The 17,985-nt window shown below is 34.3% G+C and overlaps 2 protein-coding genes across 2 annotated transcripts; both read left to right on the top strand.

The window, feature by feature from the left end:
* Positions 1-2,648: 2,648 nt before the first annotated feature.
* Positions 2,649-3,593, top strand: LOC114693890 (olfactory receptor 4C15-like). The gene has a single exon (XM_028870438.1). It carries the CDS (start codon positions 2,649-2,651, stop codon positions 3,591-3,593), a length of 945 nt encoding a protein of 314 aa, XP_028726271.1.
* A 12,289-nt stretch (positions 3,594-15,882) lies between these two features.
* On the top strand, positions 15,883-16,827 carry LOC114693891 (olfactory receptor 4C15-like). The gene has a single exon (XM_028870439.1). The coding sequence runs from the start codon at positions 15,883-15,885 to the stop codon at positions 16,825-16,827; it is 945 nt and encodes a 314-aa protein (XP_028726272.1).
* Positions 16,828-17,985: the final 1,158 nt, after the last annotated feature.

A 17,985-nucleotide genomic window follows, 5' to 3' on the forward strand; every position in this document is an offset into this window, starting at 1 on the left:
AATATAAAGGTTCTAAACATGTTTATACTTTCTGAATTATTATTCATATGCTTTAAAAATAATTTAATGAATGAACGACTTGTGTTGCAATTTACAATTTACAGTTGAAGATAGCATAATTTTTAAAAAATATATTCTATTTTCATGCTAATTAAATTTTTACTTTTTATGTAATGCTGTATAAAAACCATGGTGACATCAATATTTTCTATCATCACTGATATATATTTTCAAAATGTGGATAAAGTAACTATCTGGTACACTTTTATAGGTCTCTAGGTTGATCTGTTTTACTTTCTCCATTTTTTGGTAAAAGTATACAGAAGTACCATAGTTTATTCTGTCACAATAGCTACTACATGGGCAAACTGACATTGCTTGGTCTTTGACCATAGAAACGAAACAGTTTTTAAATTAACTTTTATTTTGAATAATTTAATTGGATAAACTTTCCAAGACCATACGTGATAAGAATTATTCAATTAATATAAAATATGTCTTCCTTTCATTATCCTAGTCAGTTTGATCTTTTGATAAAATGAAGCTATCTAGAGCAGGAGGTCTGAGGGCAGTCATATATTTATTTATCTGTGGGTGATGGAAGATGGTTGGGGTTTTGTTAGTGATTATGCTGGTTTAGTAAAGTAGTCTTCACTCCTTTAACTTCAGGGAAACTTCTCTTTTCAAATGACAAGACCACTAGAGAAAACCACAGCTAATGAAACTGCAGAGTTGTGGAGCCCATGCCAGATGGACACATCTACAAAAGACTCACATACCTAAGGCTTAGGGAACATTTCTGAAGGATGGATGAAAAGGCTGTAAGATCAGATGTTCAGAGAGTTTGTTGTCAGATTGTATCTCCCAGTAATTTCTAATTGCCACACATAAATTCTCCCAACATGATTGCCTAAACTTGAAGTGAACAAGGATAACTTCAATACACATGTGCTAAATTGGACAGGAAAATGTCTACAAGGCCTCAATCCCACAGAAGAACTACAGACAACTAAAAAGTGTTGAGAGTGAGAGATATAGTCTTCTCCTGGGAGGATCACAGAAATTGGTTATCTAACAAAATTGGTTACCCAATACTAAACTCTCAGCCCTGAAAACATATACAAGTAACATTACCAGGACTGAAAACACACACACACACACACACACACACACACACACACACACACACACACACGTATAAATTTATAAAGGAATATAGATATGTATATTAATATAAAAATACATACATAATAATGAATATAGAGACATGAGTTTGAAAGAAAGTAAGGAATGGTTATTTGGGAGAGTTTGGTAGGAGAAAAATTAAGGGAGAAATGTAATTACATTAGAATATCAAAAATTAATGTGTAATGCAGTTTAAAATATGTGTATTTCATAACTGTGACTGTCCAAATTATTTTTAAAGTATTTTTGAATATATAAGAAAACAAGTAAATTTTAACCACTGTTGATGATAGTACAGCTGAAATTAGGAGCAGAATGCCCTTCTTCTGACAGTGGGGTGTATTCTCACCCCTCAACACTGTCTTCTCCTGATATTCTGACTGTATTCATGATATCATGTTTTCCTATTCTCTTAAGAACCAATTAGAGACATTTTTATCAAGTTCAAACAGAGATGTGTCATGAGAGGCTTTGAGAGAATTTAGAGAATTAAGCAACCTGCTCCAAGCCACAGAACAAATAGCTGTGTTGGGCAGGTCTAAAAGAGTCAGGAACTGGTTTTGTGACTCATTTCTCCCCATTCTCTTTCCTGCTTTAGCCATAGGCTGGGCTAGCCAGACCCTGGGTATACTGTCCTTGATGGTCCACAGGTATTGGATGACTCCATGAGCATTTGAAGTTTGCTTTATACTCCTGTTACTAGGTTATAATTTGTAAAAGGTTTTGGGATTCATAGTGCAAAAACCCAGGAGAAATGGCTTAGACAAGCCAGCACTGAAACTAATGTACATTTTTCACATTTGTTAGTTTTATCCATAGCTAAATCATTTCTGTTAAGTGAAAGAATTTACAAACTAGGATTACTTCTAACTTATACAGTAAGTAATATTGTTTTGTTTACCTATTTTCAACAAACAGGTATGAATATGTACATGTCTTCACAAACATGTGCTTCTTGACTGATAAATGTCTGTAATATGTGTAAGGAGAACTCAATCATCATTTCCTCTGTGCCCACTGATGGAAATGAATGGAAAATCTTTCTGTGGATAATACACTTTAATACATCACTTAATAACTAAGTTTGATAATGGCACAGTTACCAAAGGAAAATTGTTACACTTTCAAGTCTAATGTATCATCATAGTCTTAGGAGCTAAGCACATATTTTATACCTGGACACTTCTTCTTTACTCCATGTAGCTGTTTCCTGTTCTGTGTTTGGAGAGCTCTACATTTAAATATTGAATAATTTATCTCTGCCTCAACTGACTAATTTTCAACTATCACCCTGAAAATTATTCTGGATTTTTTTTGTATACTTAATGAAATAAAAGCACGGAAAGAAATTTTGGAATTGGTCTTAATAATCATTGTTGTGGACAAAACTGTAACATGGATTGAAGAAAATGTTTATCATCATTCTCAAATTACATGCTCTCTATTGAGCATTCTCCTTTTCCATGGAAGCTATTCAAAACCAGAGTTTTGTAACTGAATTTGTTTTTCTGGGACTTTCACAGAATCCAAATATTCAAAAACTGATATTTGTCATAAGTTTATGTGTTTACATCGCAACTGTCGGGAGCAACATGATGATTGTGGTGACCATTGTCTGCAGCCCTACACTGCTGGGCACACCCATGTATTTCTTCCTGGCTTTCCTGTCTTTAGTGGATGCAAGCTTCTCCTCTGCCATGACACCCAAAATGATTGTGGATTCTCTATATGAGAGAAAAACCATCTCCTTTGAAGGATGCATGATACAACTTTTTGCTGAACACTTGCTTGGTGGGTCTGAGATGATTGTTCTGACAGCCATGGCCTATGACCGCTATGTGGCCATTTGTAAGCCCTTACACTACTCTTCTATTATGACCAGGAGGGTCTGTGGTACTCTGGTGGGCGTGGCCTGGGCAGGAGGATTCTTACATTCTACTGTACAAATCATCTTCACTTTGCAGCTTCCCTTCTGTGGACCCAATGTTATTGACCACTTCATGTGTGACTTGTTCCCGTTACTGGAGCTGGCCTGTACTGACACACACATCTTTGGCCTTTTGGTGATTGCCAACAGTGGGTTTATCTGCGTCCTTGTCTTTTTCTTGTTGCTTGTCTCTTATGTTTTTATTTTTCTCTCTCTGAGATTCCACAGTCCTGAAGGGCGATGGAAAGCTCTGTCTACTTGTGGGTCCCATATTGCTGTGGTGGTTTTATTCTTTGTCCCATGCATATTTATATATGCAAGGCCTCACACTGCCTCCTCCTTTGACAAAATGGTAGCATTATTTTACACTATGCTATCACCCTTACTTAATCCTATGATTTATACATTTAGGAATAAGGACATGAAAAATGCCATGTGGAAATTATGGAAGAGATTGGTAATGGCTTCAGATGAAAAGTAAAAAATGTCACATTTAATCAAATTGATATAAAAAGTAAAAAATATCAATATTATTGCAGACAAAAACTAGAGTATGCTTGTTACCTTTAATGAGTTAAGGCAATTCTCCAGAACTGGCATAATTTTGGGTGTTAGAGAATGTTGTTTTTTCTTCTATATTGGGCATGTTCCCTGAGTTGCAAAGAACCACATGCAAATTAAATACAATTGAATTTTATACTTAGGATATATTAATAAAAAAGAATATAATCAAAATTATTATGTTACTATATTGTCTATTAATTCAAGCTTAAAATTCTGAAAGAAGTTCAATATGTCATAGGCATTTGTATAAAAGTTTGTTCAATCTATAAAAAGAGAAAGAAATAAATTTATGATTGTTATCTCAATAACAGCCCAAATTTAGGAAGGTCAGAAGGAATGTCTTTATTGAACTACTGTTGGTCTCTCTCTCTTGTGACTCTATTATTCCACTGAAGTTTTTTGCTATTTGCTATAGAATTTGAGTCCCTTCTTAACAACTACATGCTTTCTTTTTTGGGTTAGATTGCATTTTATGGCAATTAACCTAGGAAAGGAGATTGAAAGTGCCCACAAGTGTTTGTCAGTGAATGTGTCATATGAAAACTAACCCAAAAGAATTCTAGACACCCTTTAGACATGAACAATTTTATTGTTGTTATATTTCAAATTCCCCTAGCATCATCCTTAGTGGAACAGTAAACAGAACAGATTGAGTATTCTGGAAATAACTAAATCATTTTATTCTTTCCTTAGTTTTTCATATTTTCATCGACATGGCCTATGATCAATATATGGCAATTTTTAAGCCCTTAATTACTCTTCCATCATGAACTGGGGACTCTGATGAGGGTAGTCTGCTCTTGGGACTTCTTATATCCCATCATTCATATACTTGTTACTTTATAGTTGTTCTTCAATGCTTTCATCTTTTTGGGTGTGACTTGTACTAGCTACTGTACAATATTTCTTCCTAAGAATAGATAAAGCAAAAACCAGAAATTATTTCATTTATTGTCTGGAAAAACCATTCCATTTCAACAGATTAAGATGTTTATAATTAACCATGGGCCTCCTAAAGTGCTTTTCTTTCATGTTTTTAAGGGTTTGTTAGCTGTACAATGGTAATTAACAGAAAGACTCATACCTAGACAATGTGCAGACACTGATGAGCTATAGAACAAAACTTTCCCTTCACGGATCAGGTGTCTATGTGGAAAAGGCAATAAATTTTAAGTACCAGAACTGGTAGATGAATTTATAAAAACAAAATTTCCCAGAGACGGAGTATATACACACAGCTATGAAGAACCATGCTGAGGAGTAGACAACACAAAAAGAGACTCCATACATATTTCTCTGTGATTTTTATTTTGTTTTTGTAATTTTGTCTTATTGGGATTTTTGTTTGTTTGGCTCTCTCTTTTTTTTTCTTTTTTAGTTTTTTTATTTTATAATTTAATTTAATTTTACATATAAGCCATGGATTCCCCTGCCCTTTCCCCCTCTGGCCCTCCTTCTCCCATCCTCCACCCAGCCCCATTTCCATTTCCTCCAGGGCAAAGACTCCCCTGGGGATTCAGCTGAACCTGGTAGATTCAGTCCAGGCAGGTCCAGTCCCCTCCTCCCAGGCTGAGCAAAGTATCACTGCATAAGCCCCAGGTTCCAAATGGCCAGCTCATGCACTAAGGACAGGTCCTGGTCCCACTGCCTGGGTGTATCCAGGACAGAGAAGGAGAACAAGGAATAAGAGACCATGATAAATGAAGACCACATGGGAATAGGAAGAAACAAAGTGCTAGAGAGGTCCCCAGAAATTCACAAAGATACCTCCACAAAAGACTACTGGCAATGGTAGAGAGAAAGCCCAAACTGACCTACTCTGGTGATAGGATGGCCAAACACCCTAACTCTCTTGCTAGAAATCTCACCCAATGACTGAGGGAAGCAGATGCAAAGATCCAAGGCCAGGCCCCAGGTAGAGCTCCAGAAGTCCAATTGATGAGAAAGAGGAGGGACTGTATGAGTGAGAATTGTTGAGACCAAGCTTGGAAAAAGCACAGGGACAAATAGTCACACTAATGGAAACACATGAACTATGAACCAATAGCTGAGGAGCTCCCAACTGGATTAGGCCCTCTGGATAATTGAGACAATTGTTTGGCTCACTTTTTTTCTTCAGAGAGAAAGATAGAGAGGAAAAGAATAAGATGTTTGGTGAGTAGGGAGGTGGGAAGGATCTGTGAGGAGTTGGAGGAAGAGAAAGCATATGACCAAAATATTTTGCATGAAAAAAATTAATGAAAAGTAAAACTAGGAAAACTTAATCTCAAAAGAAGCTTTTAAGTCATGTTTATACCATTTACTAGAAATGCATCTGAGAATTAGGAGATGCAGATAGCTGAGCAGTTATTGGACTTCATCATGGTGTTTCTGTATCACTTACTTGGCTTTAGTGGATTTTCTCTTGTTGCTGTTGGTTGGCTGTTAGTTTTTTTTTTTTTTTTACATTTTTTCCTACTTTTATGTGTCAGTTCATCCACTCGTCAAGCTCTTTGAAAATAAGTTGTTCTTTTTTTTTTTTTTTTTTTTTTTTTTAGTTTTTAAGATTATATTTTGTAATTTGTTCCTAAAATTTCTCCCTTGCTTTTCCTATCTCCATACTCTCCCATGTAACCCTCCATGTTCTCCTTCAAATTTTGTTTTGTTTTCACCAGTGCTAATAAATTAGAAGTCAGGGATTCAAAGAAAGTTTAAACTTGAATTTGTATAACCAAATGAAAATTAATCTAACCAAATACCAATAAATATCATTCATATTACATGTAATACACACACACACACACACACACACACACACACACATATATAAGCTGTTCATATACTTCCCATAAAATATTTTTCTTTAAAGACATTTCTTGATACAGTATTTTCCAAACAAGACATATATTTTCTTTTCCTTTGAGACTGCTAGAAGAATTCATCATCAGAACTTACCTCTTATGTTTAGTGGTTACACAAAAATTTGCTTAAATCTACAGAGATGCTGTATCCCATTCATTACACAACAGTGTCTCTTCCTAAATGTGATGCTGTATTAAAATATTTTCCAAAAGAAATCCAAGAACACTTAAAAAGAAAAGAGTTTATATTTTAGCAGCATAAGGAAATTATACTTTTTAAATGAAAAGAATGTTGCACGTGAATGAAAATATAAAATTTTTCTTAGTAGAAGGATTCAAATTTGAGGGAACATTTGCAAGAAAGAGTGTACAATAGATAAATTGTGGACACAGGGAGACACACTTCCCAAGGCCATTGCTTTAGAAGATGTACCAGGACCAGAGTTCCTGCTGTGAGGAATTGCCATTTCAGAATATTTATCAAATCTTTAAAGTTTAATATTCCTCAGTAATTTATTTACTAAGTATTTAAAGAAATTTGAAGTGTCTAAATATTTCTAAGATTTCATGTTTTATGAAGTATGATGTTGATAAAACGTATCATTTTGTACTATTCACATATATTAGTATTCAAAACTTTGAAGTAACAGCAGTATGCTTAAGAATATTTTTAATAACAAGAAATTTATTGAGAACACAATGCTGCAAGTGAGCATTATAAGTCCTCTAAAGGTGACCTGGAGAGACACTATGCTGAAGGTATCTTCCTATAAATAGTGGTCATTTCATGTTATAATACAGATACAGATTCACATTTGTGATCTATAGCATCATCGGAGTCCTCTGAGGTGGAAACTCTTGTTTAGGTGAACCGCCATGTATTCATCTTCCATATTTTGTCTGTGTGTCTACATAATTGTAATATCTCCCTGAAATATATAACTTCAATAATATAGCAGTGAGCTTATGTTTGTCAACTAAAAGATTTTGTATTTTTAATTCCTAAAGGCAGAAAGGGGTGACTTTTTAAAAGCAAGTTTATGACTTGGCCTTTGTATTGTTGGCTGTTTAGTAATGGTGTCAATCCCTTTCTGCCATACATGGAAATCATTTTCTACTGGGAGAGCTCTTTATGGAAAAGTTCTCAGTTAGTTTTACATGTATTGCTGTATGAGAAGTGAGTGAAAACATGGTGATTGGTCAAAGCTGCATCTTTCAGAATTGTGTCTGAGAGGAGCCAAAACCAAGGACTTCTTTCTTGAGAAAAACCAAGATAAACTGATTTGATAACATTCAGGAGCTGATTGGTGCCTCATGTTTCCAAATTCTAAATCTCTTGTCATAAGAAGTAAGCCATTTGTATTTCAACACAATCAGAATTTCAAGTAAATCCTTCAGGACTTGGCAGTTGCAATTTCCTAGTCATACTCCCCATCATATCTTTACTATGAAAACCATTTGGAGGAATTAGACAGGGAACTAATAAGTAGAAAAATACGATTTAAAAAGAAGAATAGCAGAGTAGTAAATCTTGTAAATAAACATTACTTGTGCCAGAAATTTTGACCTTTTGTTAGAAATGTGTAGATGGAAGTTTTGTTCCCGCCTACTGTTCCCAAATACCCCGCAGCCACTTCTTAAATAATTGACTCAAGACTTAATATTACTTATAAATGATCAGCTGGTAGCTCAGGCTTATTACTAACTAGCTCTTACACTTGAATTAGCCCATAATTCTTATCTATGTGTACCCATGTGGCTTGGTAAATTTTCTCAAAATGACATTCTCACCTTGCTTCTTCTGTATCTGGCTGGTGACTCCTTACCTCACCCTCCTTCTCCCCAGCATTCTCAGTTTGGCTTTCCTACTTAACATTCTGCCCAGGTACTGGCTGATCAGTGATTTATTAAAACCAATTCAAGTGACAAATCTTTACAGTATACAGGAGGATTTTTCCACAGCAGAAATGTAATTAAATGATGTCACCAATAGTATTGGCATATTATTCATAAAATGTTCGTAGAAATTAAGTAGTTGATGCTGTCAATATTTCAAAAATCTGAGAGAGAGAGAGAGAAAGAGAGAGGGAGAGGGAGAGAGAGAGAGAGAGAGAGAGAGAGAGAGAGAGAGAGAGAGAGAGAGAGAGAGAGAGATTGGTTTTATATTCAGTTCACTGAATGTGGAATCATCTCCAAAACTGTCCTTTAAGGTTGGAGTGATGGCCCAGTAGTTGAGAGTACTTGTTCTAGTGTTCATTTTCAGCACCCACATGACAGCCTACACTCATCTGCAACTCCAGTTACATAGGATCTATCATCCTCCTCTGCTCTCAGTGGGTAAAACACACACATGTTTCACTTATATATATTCTTGCAAAATACACACATAATGTTGTAAGCTGATTTTTCTGTCCCATCTACCAGCTCCAAAATAACCACACAGAGACTTATCATTAATTATAATTGCTTGGCTGATACATTAGGTTTGTTTTTATCTAGCTCTTACAATATAAATTAACACATTTCTATTACTCTATATGCTGCACAAGGCTCATTTACCTCACCTATGTACTGCCAATCCTGCTTTGTCTGTCTCATGGTGGCTCTACCCTTCTTCTTCTCAGAGTTCTCTCTCTGCCCTGAAGACCTAACTATACCTCCTGCCGAGTTATTGCCCATTCAGCTCTTTATTGCACCAATAACAACAATATATTTTCACAGAGTATACAGAAATGTTCTGAAACATGAAGTGAATAATTTTTAAAAACAAATAAAAACTTTTTAGCGGATGGGCTATAATTCCAATCAACAGAAAGCACGAATGATTATTTTAAAGTAGACAGAAGAAAAATGTTTTAATCCTTAACCACATACCTTGCTTATAAGACTCTGATCTAAATAACTATTGGAGCTTTTCAGAAAAGTAGTCTGTTTCCATAGTTCAAATGTGTATTCATAACTTTAAGTTTTAACAGACCCAGCTTTTGTTCTCATCTACTAATATGTTTTAGGATGGATTAGTGGATTCTGTGCTTAGAAGGATCAAGAATACAGAGACATGCTGCTATCTTTTATCCCATTACCTCCTTTTGTTGATCCAATCTCTAAAGCCATTTATTCAGATCACTTAAAGGATGAACACATTCTGCAACTCTGTCAATGTTCCTGTACTTATTTATTTATTTATTTATGTTTTTCCACAATATATTTTGAAGATTTTGCTTTTCTCCCCCAACTTCTCCCACAGTCTACCAACCCATCTACACACCCCATTTAAGATTTTTCCCTTAAAAAAAAAATGAAACTGAAACGACAACGGCAACAACAGTGGACATACACTCAAATATCAGAAAAGGGAAATCCTAAAGTCTGTTCTGTGTTGGTCAACCATTCCTGAGTGTGGGACTTGCCCCAGAATGTGATTGATATACCCAGTGTCACTTATTTGAAAAAAAAAAAGATTTTTGTCTCCTAGGAGATATCAGTTGCAAATGGCTTCTTGTATGTGAATGGGGCTTAGTGGTGTTCAGTATGTTTGTGTTCCAATTCATGGTGTGGGCCTTAAATTCCAATTTAACAAGTGGTTGGTACTTTTACATTATGTATGTCTCTATTGTACCAGTATAAGCTTACTGGATGCTATTGTAGGTAGCAGGGCCCTTTGCTGGGTGAGATTGATGATGACTTTTGTCTTCTGGTTATATGCATAGTTACCTTCTAGTACAAGGAAAGCTATGATTCATCCCAGAAATAGAAGAATAAAATGCTTTTCATCAAACTGCTTAGTTCCATGTAAAAGACTAAAAAGAGATTCCTATCTATCACCCTGTAAAAAATCAGGTCCTGATGGATCAAGAACCTCAGTATAAGACCAAATACCCTGAATCAATATATTCATTTTTTTGTTTTTTGTTGTTGTTGTTTTGTTTGTTTTTTGTTTTTGTTATTGATTTTGGTTTTTTGAGACAGTGATTCTCCGTGTAGTTTTGGTGCTTGTCCTGGTTATTGCTCTGTGGACCAGGCTGGCCTCAAACTCACAAGAGATCTGCTTGATTTTGCCTCCCAAGTGCTAGGATTAAAGGCATGCACCACCGCTGCCCCACTTCATTTCTTAAAATATCATATTTGTTCTCATATCTGCTGGGAAGAGGCAATTTGGGTGATTTTCTAGAGATTATATACAATAATCATATGATTTGTATCTATAAAGTGTTTCTCATTTTTAACAACTTTATACAGTCCTTCAATATTAATAAATGCTCATCTGTTGACTGGACTATCCATAAGAACATTTAGGCAGTCAGTCATTATTATATTAGGTCACAAATTAGTCAAATATCATCCTAATACATCAAATAACTTCCCTTTGAATTTTCAAATACTATGTCTTCTTTTTATAAAATTCATTCTTGTGAATGTCCTCAATGTATACAATGTAGGATGATCATATTTGGCTCTAATTTCTCCAGATCCTCCTCAATCTGTCCCCCTCTGAATACCAAAGGTGGCTTGATCTGTGTTTCATTTTTCTTATAATTTTTGCTACTCTTTCAATTTGGAGTAACTAAAAATATTATTGTCTGGTTGGTTGTTTTTTTCTTTTCTGTTTTTTTCAACTGACACCTTGATTTGTGTTCTAGAATCACATTTTTCTTTGGTGCTCTAATATTTTCTCTTTTTAAAGGTTGTCTTTATGGATAAATATCACTCATTTGGATATTATAATCTGTGTCCTTTCTCTAATTCTTGTTACTTTTGGGAACTTAACTAAAAAAACAGTAGTGGATCTTGTAATCACTCTCCATCCATCTCTCCATCTATCTAAGTACAGAATTTGTGAACAATAGATGATCTATTCTGAATGGATTTTAATATTTCATTTTATTGCCCATGACCATCTAAAACACACCTGTTTGTTCTCCAGTCTTCTCCAGTCATGACTTTTCTTCATCCCATGACTGAAAGTCAAATTTAAGACATTTTTATAGATAATACTCAGTAAAATAGAAATTCATGGTAATTCTTTAGGTAATTTTAAAGCTTCACTTTAACTTGTTTCAGGTATTTCAAATATTTTGATGAGACTGAAATATTCACATCTAATCAAACTATGTTTAGTTATATGATCTCAGTTTTGTTAACCATTTTCTTTCTTTGCCTTGGCACATATCACTCATATTGACTGAATTTTTTCTAGAGAATAAAACTTTGTTGTTTTTTTTTAATTTATAAAACCTATTTCAATATAAACAAACACATGTAATAATATGTAGGAAGATGCCTAAATTTATTTGAATTAAATTAAAAATAATTTAAAATTTTGGTATATGTTTCTTTCAGTAAATAATTCCAATATATCATACCAACATATGACAGCATAAATGTAACATGACATATTTACTACCAATGAAACAAACTCTGTGAATAAGGGCATTGGCCCAAGGTTCAGGAGGTCTGGTCTTTATTTTGTCTTGGCAGATGATGTTCTGATAACCTGCTTCAGTTTTCCATATTATAATATGATATGTTTTATATATATATATAAATACTGCTGCTGTTTTTCTGAAGATTTAATACAAATGGATGAGTTTTACAATGCTGGATATCAAGAATTTGACAACTTTCATTATCAACATGATAATATAATACAGTGATTAAAGTGAAAAATGACCGCTTTGAAGCACTGTAACTGTATCTGGCATGATGTGCTGTCATAGTAACAGAGGTTATAACTGAAGCTCATGTATGAAAATATTTCAAAATAACAATGAAGTATGAGTTGGTAGATAAAATATTATAATGAAAAATTCTAAATCAAAGAGTTACACAGCTATATGTTTAATTTACATATTTAATTTCCAGACTCCTCATAAATATTCTGACTTAGTTCATTTGTCATTAAATATTGAAGTTTATTAATAGTTGACTCTTATGAACTCTTTTTGCATACTGAACCATCTTCAGCTGGTCTAAGGAAAAATTAATTAAATGTGAATGCAACCAATGTTATCCAACATTCAGAGAAGTATTTGTTTTTTTGCATGGTTTTCTAAAAACAATAGAATCAAACAGTTTAATCCTATAGGTTATTTTAGTTATGCTACCCAGATGCTTTTCTATATAAGGTCTTAAAACTAAGTAAAATAAAATATTTAATAATGAACAAATCAAATGTCTTTCCTTGTAGGGTCTTTTCTGAAAGATTCCAATGAACTAAGCAGAAGTTTTCTCTTATGCTTCAGGCTCAGTGCTGTGTTACTCTAACATGACACTGACGAGCAATATCCATTCTGTTTGAAAAGAGAAAAATTAACTGCCAAAATTTTACATTTAGTGTCAAACCCAATGAATCTTCAAAATCAATTTCTGGGATTAAATTTTGACAATATTTTGACCAGTCAGCAAATATTTCTACGTGTAAATATACATTTTATTTTTTGATAAACATTCAGCTGTCCCAGAAATTTGTGTTTCTTTAGGATGGATATAATCTTATTTAAGATTGAACAGAAAGCAGAAGTTCAAAGAAAAGAAAAAAAATTCTCTGATTCTTTGAAGACATAGAAATTTATATACAAGCAAAGAAGTAACACTCCTCCCCCCAATTATGTGTTAGAAAATCATGATGATTAAAAGTTTCTAAGCTCTGGGGTGGGTGGGGCTTCATGCCCTCAAATCCCATGGAAAATTCTTTAAATTCCAGTTGCAAATCAAGAAGGAAACATTTGTTTGGTTTCTCCTTGATAACCTGCTGTAGATAACACATAAGGGGCAGTGATTTGCCGAAGATGCCCCTACTTCAAGATGAGAGAAAAAATTAGAAGGAGCCTCAGAGTTTGAGCAGACACTGAACAAACCTACTCCATATAAAACAGGAAAAGGTCATCACTAGAATTGTTAAGGAATTGGTTGGCATAAGTGAGATTTATAATTCTTTTAATTCATTTTCAGAGGGACTCCTAATTAGGCTGTAGTGTTAAGACTGTGACTGCTATAATCTGTGATAAGAGAAGCAGGCAAAATGATATATATGAAACCTGAAGGTCCAATAAAACAGCAGGTATTTAGAAATAAGCAAAATTTTGAAAAGGGTTACAAAGCAGCAATTCTTATAGGTTTAATGAAATTAATACTATATTTAAATTATGTTTATAAATTAAGTCCAAACCAGTTAAGAACACAACAATCATGTATTTTACTTTACCTCTGCAACAGACTATTTTTAAAATATATTTCCATGCTCTAACATTTCCTCCTTTTTTAGATTGAACAGGGAATTTACAGGGAACGTCTCCAGAATTCTGATGTAGAATCATGGAATGCTGTCTCTTTCTACTTACTAATGTATAATATGAATTTTCCCATATCTGCAATCACAATGCAGCCAACTTCATAAGAGTGGACACTAAGGTAAGAAGAATGATACAAGTCAGAATGGAGTATTCCAAGTTAAATATACCCACATAAATGTGTTTGATGTATGTGAACAATGCTAGGTTCCTGTCTTAGATTGTTCAGGAAAACTGAACATCTGGAGTGCTGCACTATTTTGGTGCTGGCATGGCTTAGTGTCTCCTTTAAATCAGATGAATTAGAGGACACCAGGAGAGGCTTCAGTTATCCTATGGAACGACTCAGTAGAAACACAGAAATGGTATTAAATACCATCTCATTCTAGAAATAGCAAGATTATGACAAGAGAGGCATTTGGGGCAGTCATCAGAGCATCAGTGAAAGCCAAGAGAAGGCACTGAAATCTGAACGGATGTATTCCCAGATTGTCATGAAAAGGAACATTCTTACCTACATGGGTGAGGAATAAATGTTTGATTCATATAAATATGTATATATGCTTGTTTTAGGGAGCTCTCTTTTATCAATAGCTGTAATGCACCATCTTCAATTATATTATTTCCTTATCTCATTTCACCTTTAGAGTAAGTTTTTAGGCTGAGGTTATTAATGTAAATGTTTCAAACATGTTTATACTTTCAGAATTATTATTCATATGTTTTAAAAATAATTTAATGAATGAACCACTTGTGTAGCAATTTACAAGTTACAGTTGAAGATAGCATAATTTTTTAAAAAATATATTCTATTTTCATGTTAATTAAATTTTTACTTTTTATGTAGATGCTGCTTAAAAATCATGCTGACATCAATATTTTCTATCATCATTGATATATGTTTTGCGAAATGTGGATAGAGTAACTATCTGGTGCACTTTTACAAGTCTCTGAGCTTGATCTGTTTTACTTTCTCCATTTTTGGTCAAAGTATACAGAAGTACCTTAGTTTATTCAGTGACAATGGCTACTATATAGGAAAGCTGGCATTGCTCAGTATTGGATAGTAGAAATGAAACATTTTTTAAATTAACTTTTATTTTGAATAATTTAATGGAGTAAACTTTTCATGAGCATAGGTGATAAGAATTATTCAATTATTATCAATTTTGTCTTCCTTTCACTGTCCCTGTCAGTTTGATCTTTTGATAAAATGAAGCTATCTAGAGCAGGAGGTCTGAGGGCAGTCATATATTTATTTATCTGTGGACGAAGGAAGATGGTTGGGGTTTTGTTAGTGATTATGCTGGTTTAGTAAAGTAGTCTTCACTCCTTTAACTTCAGGGAAACTTCTCTTTTCAAATGACAAGACTACTAGAGAAAACCACAGCTAATGAAACTGCAGAGTTGTGGAGCCTATGCCAGATGGACACAGCTACAAAAGACTCACATACCTAAGGCTTAGGGAACATTTCTGAAGGATGGATGAAAAGGCTGTAAGATCAGATGTTCAGAGAGTTTGTTGTCAGATTGTATCTCCCAGTAATGTCCAATTGCCACACATAAATTCTCCCAACATGATTGCCTAAACTTGAAGTGAACAAGGATAAATTCAATACACATGTGCCCACTGATGGAAATGAATGGAAAATCTTTCTGTGGGTAACACACTTTAATACATCACTTAATAACTAAGTTTGATAATGGCACAGTTACCAAAGGAAAATTGTTACACTTTCAAGTCTAATGTATCATCATAGTCTTAGGAGCTAAGCACATATTTTATACCTGGACACTTCTTCTTTACTCCATGTAGCTGTTTCCTGTTCTGTGTTTGGAGAGCTCTACATTTAAATATTGAGTAATTTATCTCTGCCTCAACTGACTAATTTTCAACTATCACCCTGAAAATTATTCTGGATTTTTTTTTGTATACTTAATGAAATAAAAGCACGGAAAGAAATTTTGGAATTGGTCTTAATAATCATTGTTTTGGACAAAACTGTAACATGGATTGAAGAAAATGTTTATCATCATTCTCAAATTACATGCTCTCTATTGAGCATTCTCCTTTTCCATGGAAGCTATTCAAAACCAGAGTTTTGTAACTGAATTTGTTTTTCTGGGACTTTCACAGAATCCAAATATTCAAAAACTGATATTTGTCATAAGTTTATGTGTTTATATCGCAACTGTCTGGAGCAACATGATGATTGTGGTGACCATTGTCTGCAGCCCTACACTGCTGGGCACACCCATGTATTTCTTCCTGGCTTTCCTGTCTTTAGTGGATGCAAGCTTCTCCTCTGCCATGACACCCAAAATGATTGTGGATTCTCTATATGAGAGAAAAACCATCTCCTCTGAAGGATGCATGATACAACTTTATGCTGGACACTTGCCTGGTGGGTCTGAGATGATTGTTCTGACAGCCATGGCCTATGACCGCTATGTGGCCATTTGTAAGCCCGTACACTACTCTTCTATTATGACCAGGAGGGTCTGTGGTACTCTGGTGGGCGTGGCCTGGGCAGGAGGATTCTTACATTCTACTGTACAAATCATCTTCACTTTGCAGCTTCCCTTCTGTGGACCCAATGTTATTGACCACTTCATGTGTGACTTGTTCCCGTTACTGGAGCTGGCCTGCACTGACACACACATCTTTGGCCTTTTGGTGGTTGCCAACAGTGGGTTTATCTGCGTCCTTGTCTTTTTCTTGTTGCTTGTCTCTTATGTTTTTATTTTTCTCTCTCTGAGATTCCACAGTCCTGAAGGGCGATGGAAAGCTCTGTCTACTTGTGGGTCCCATATTGCTGTGGTGGTTTTATTCTTTGTCCCATGCATATTTATATATGCAAGGCCTCACACTGCCTCCTCCTTTGACAAAATGGTAGCATTATTTTACACTATGCTATCCCCCTTACTTAATCCTATGATTTATACATTTAGGAATAAGGACATGAAAAATGCTATGTGGAAATTATGGAAGAGATTGATAATGGCTTCAGATGAAAGGTAAAAAATGTTACATTTTATCAAAATTGATATAAAGAGTAAAAATTATCAATATTATTGCAGACAAAAACTAGAGTATGCTTGTTACCTTTAATGAGTTAAGGCAATTCTCCAGAACTGGCATAATTTTGGGTGTTAGAGAATGTTGTTTTTCCTTCTATATTGGCCATGTTCCCTGAGTTGCAAAGAACCACATGCAAATTAAATACAATTGAATTTTATACTTAGGATCTATTAATAAAAAAGAATATAATCAAAATTATTATGTTACTATATTGTCTATTAATTCAAGCTTAAAAATTCTGAAAGAAGTTCAATATGTCATAGGCATTTGTATAAAAGTTTGTTCTACCTGTATAAAGAGAAAGAAATAAATTTATGATTGTTATCTCAATAACAGCCGAAATTTATGAAGGTCAGAAGGAATGTCTTTATTGAACTACTGTTGGTCTCTCTCTCTTGTGATTCCATTATTCCACTGAAGCTTTTTTTTTTTTTTTGCATTTTATTTATCGCACTAGAGTAGCATTTTTTGAGCTCTATGATGCTACCTAGAATTTGAGTGTCCCTTCTTAACAACTACATGCTTTCTTTTTTGGGATAGATTGCATTTTATGGCAATTAACCTAGGAAAAGGGATTGAAAGTGCCCATATGTGTTTGTCAGTGAATGTCTCATATGAAAACTAACTCAAAAGAATTCTAGATACCCTTTAGACTTGAACAATTGTATTGTTGTTATATTTCAAATTCCCCTAGCATCAACCTTAGTGGAACAGTAAACAGAACAGATTGAGTATTCTGGAAATAACTAAATCATTTTGTTCTTTCCTTAGTTTTTTCATATTTTCATTGACATGGCCTATGATCAATATATGGCAATTTTTAAGCCCTTAATTACTCTTCCATCATGGACTGAGGATTTTAATGAGGTTATCTGGTCTTTGGCTTCTTGTATTCCATCTTTCATATACTTTTTACTTTCTTGTTGTTCTTCTGTGGCCCAAAGTTACCATCTTTCCAGTGTGACTTGTACTCACTAATGTACAATATTTCTTCCTAAGAATAGATAAAGTAAAAGACAGAAATTATTTCATTTATTGCTGTGTTTTGGTGAAGTTCATTAATTATTAAGTTTTAAACCATTATGTGGACCAAGCATT

This window comes from Peromyscus leucopus, chromosome 4 (genome assembly GCF_004664715.2).
Source record: "Peromyscus leucopus breed LL Stock chromosome 4, UCI_PerLeu_2.1, whole genome shotgun sequence".
Taxonomy (NCBI): domain Eukaryota; kingdom Metazoa; phylum Chordata; class Mammalia; order Rodentia; family Cricetidae; genus Peromyscus; species Peromyscus leucopus.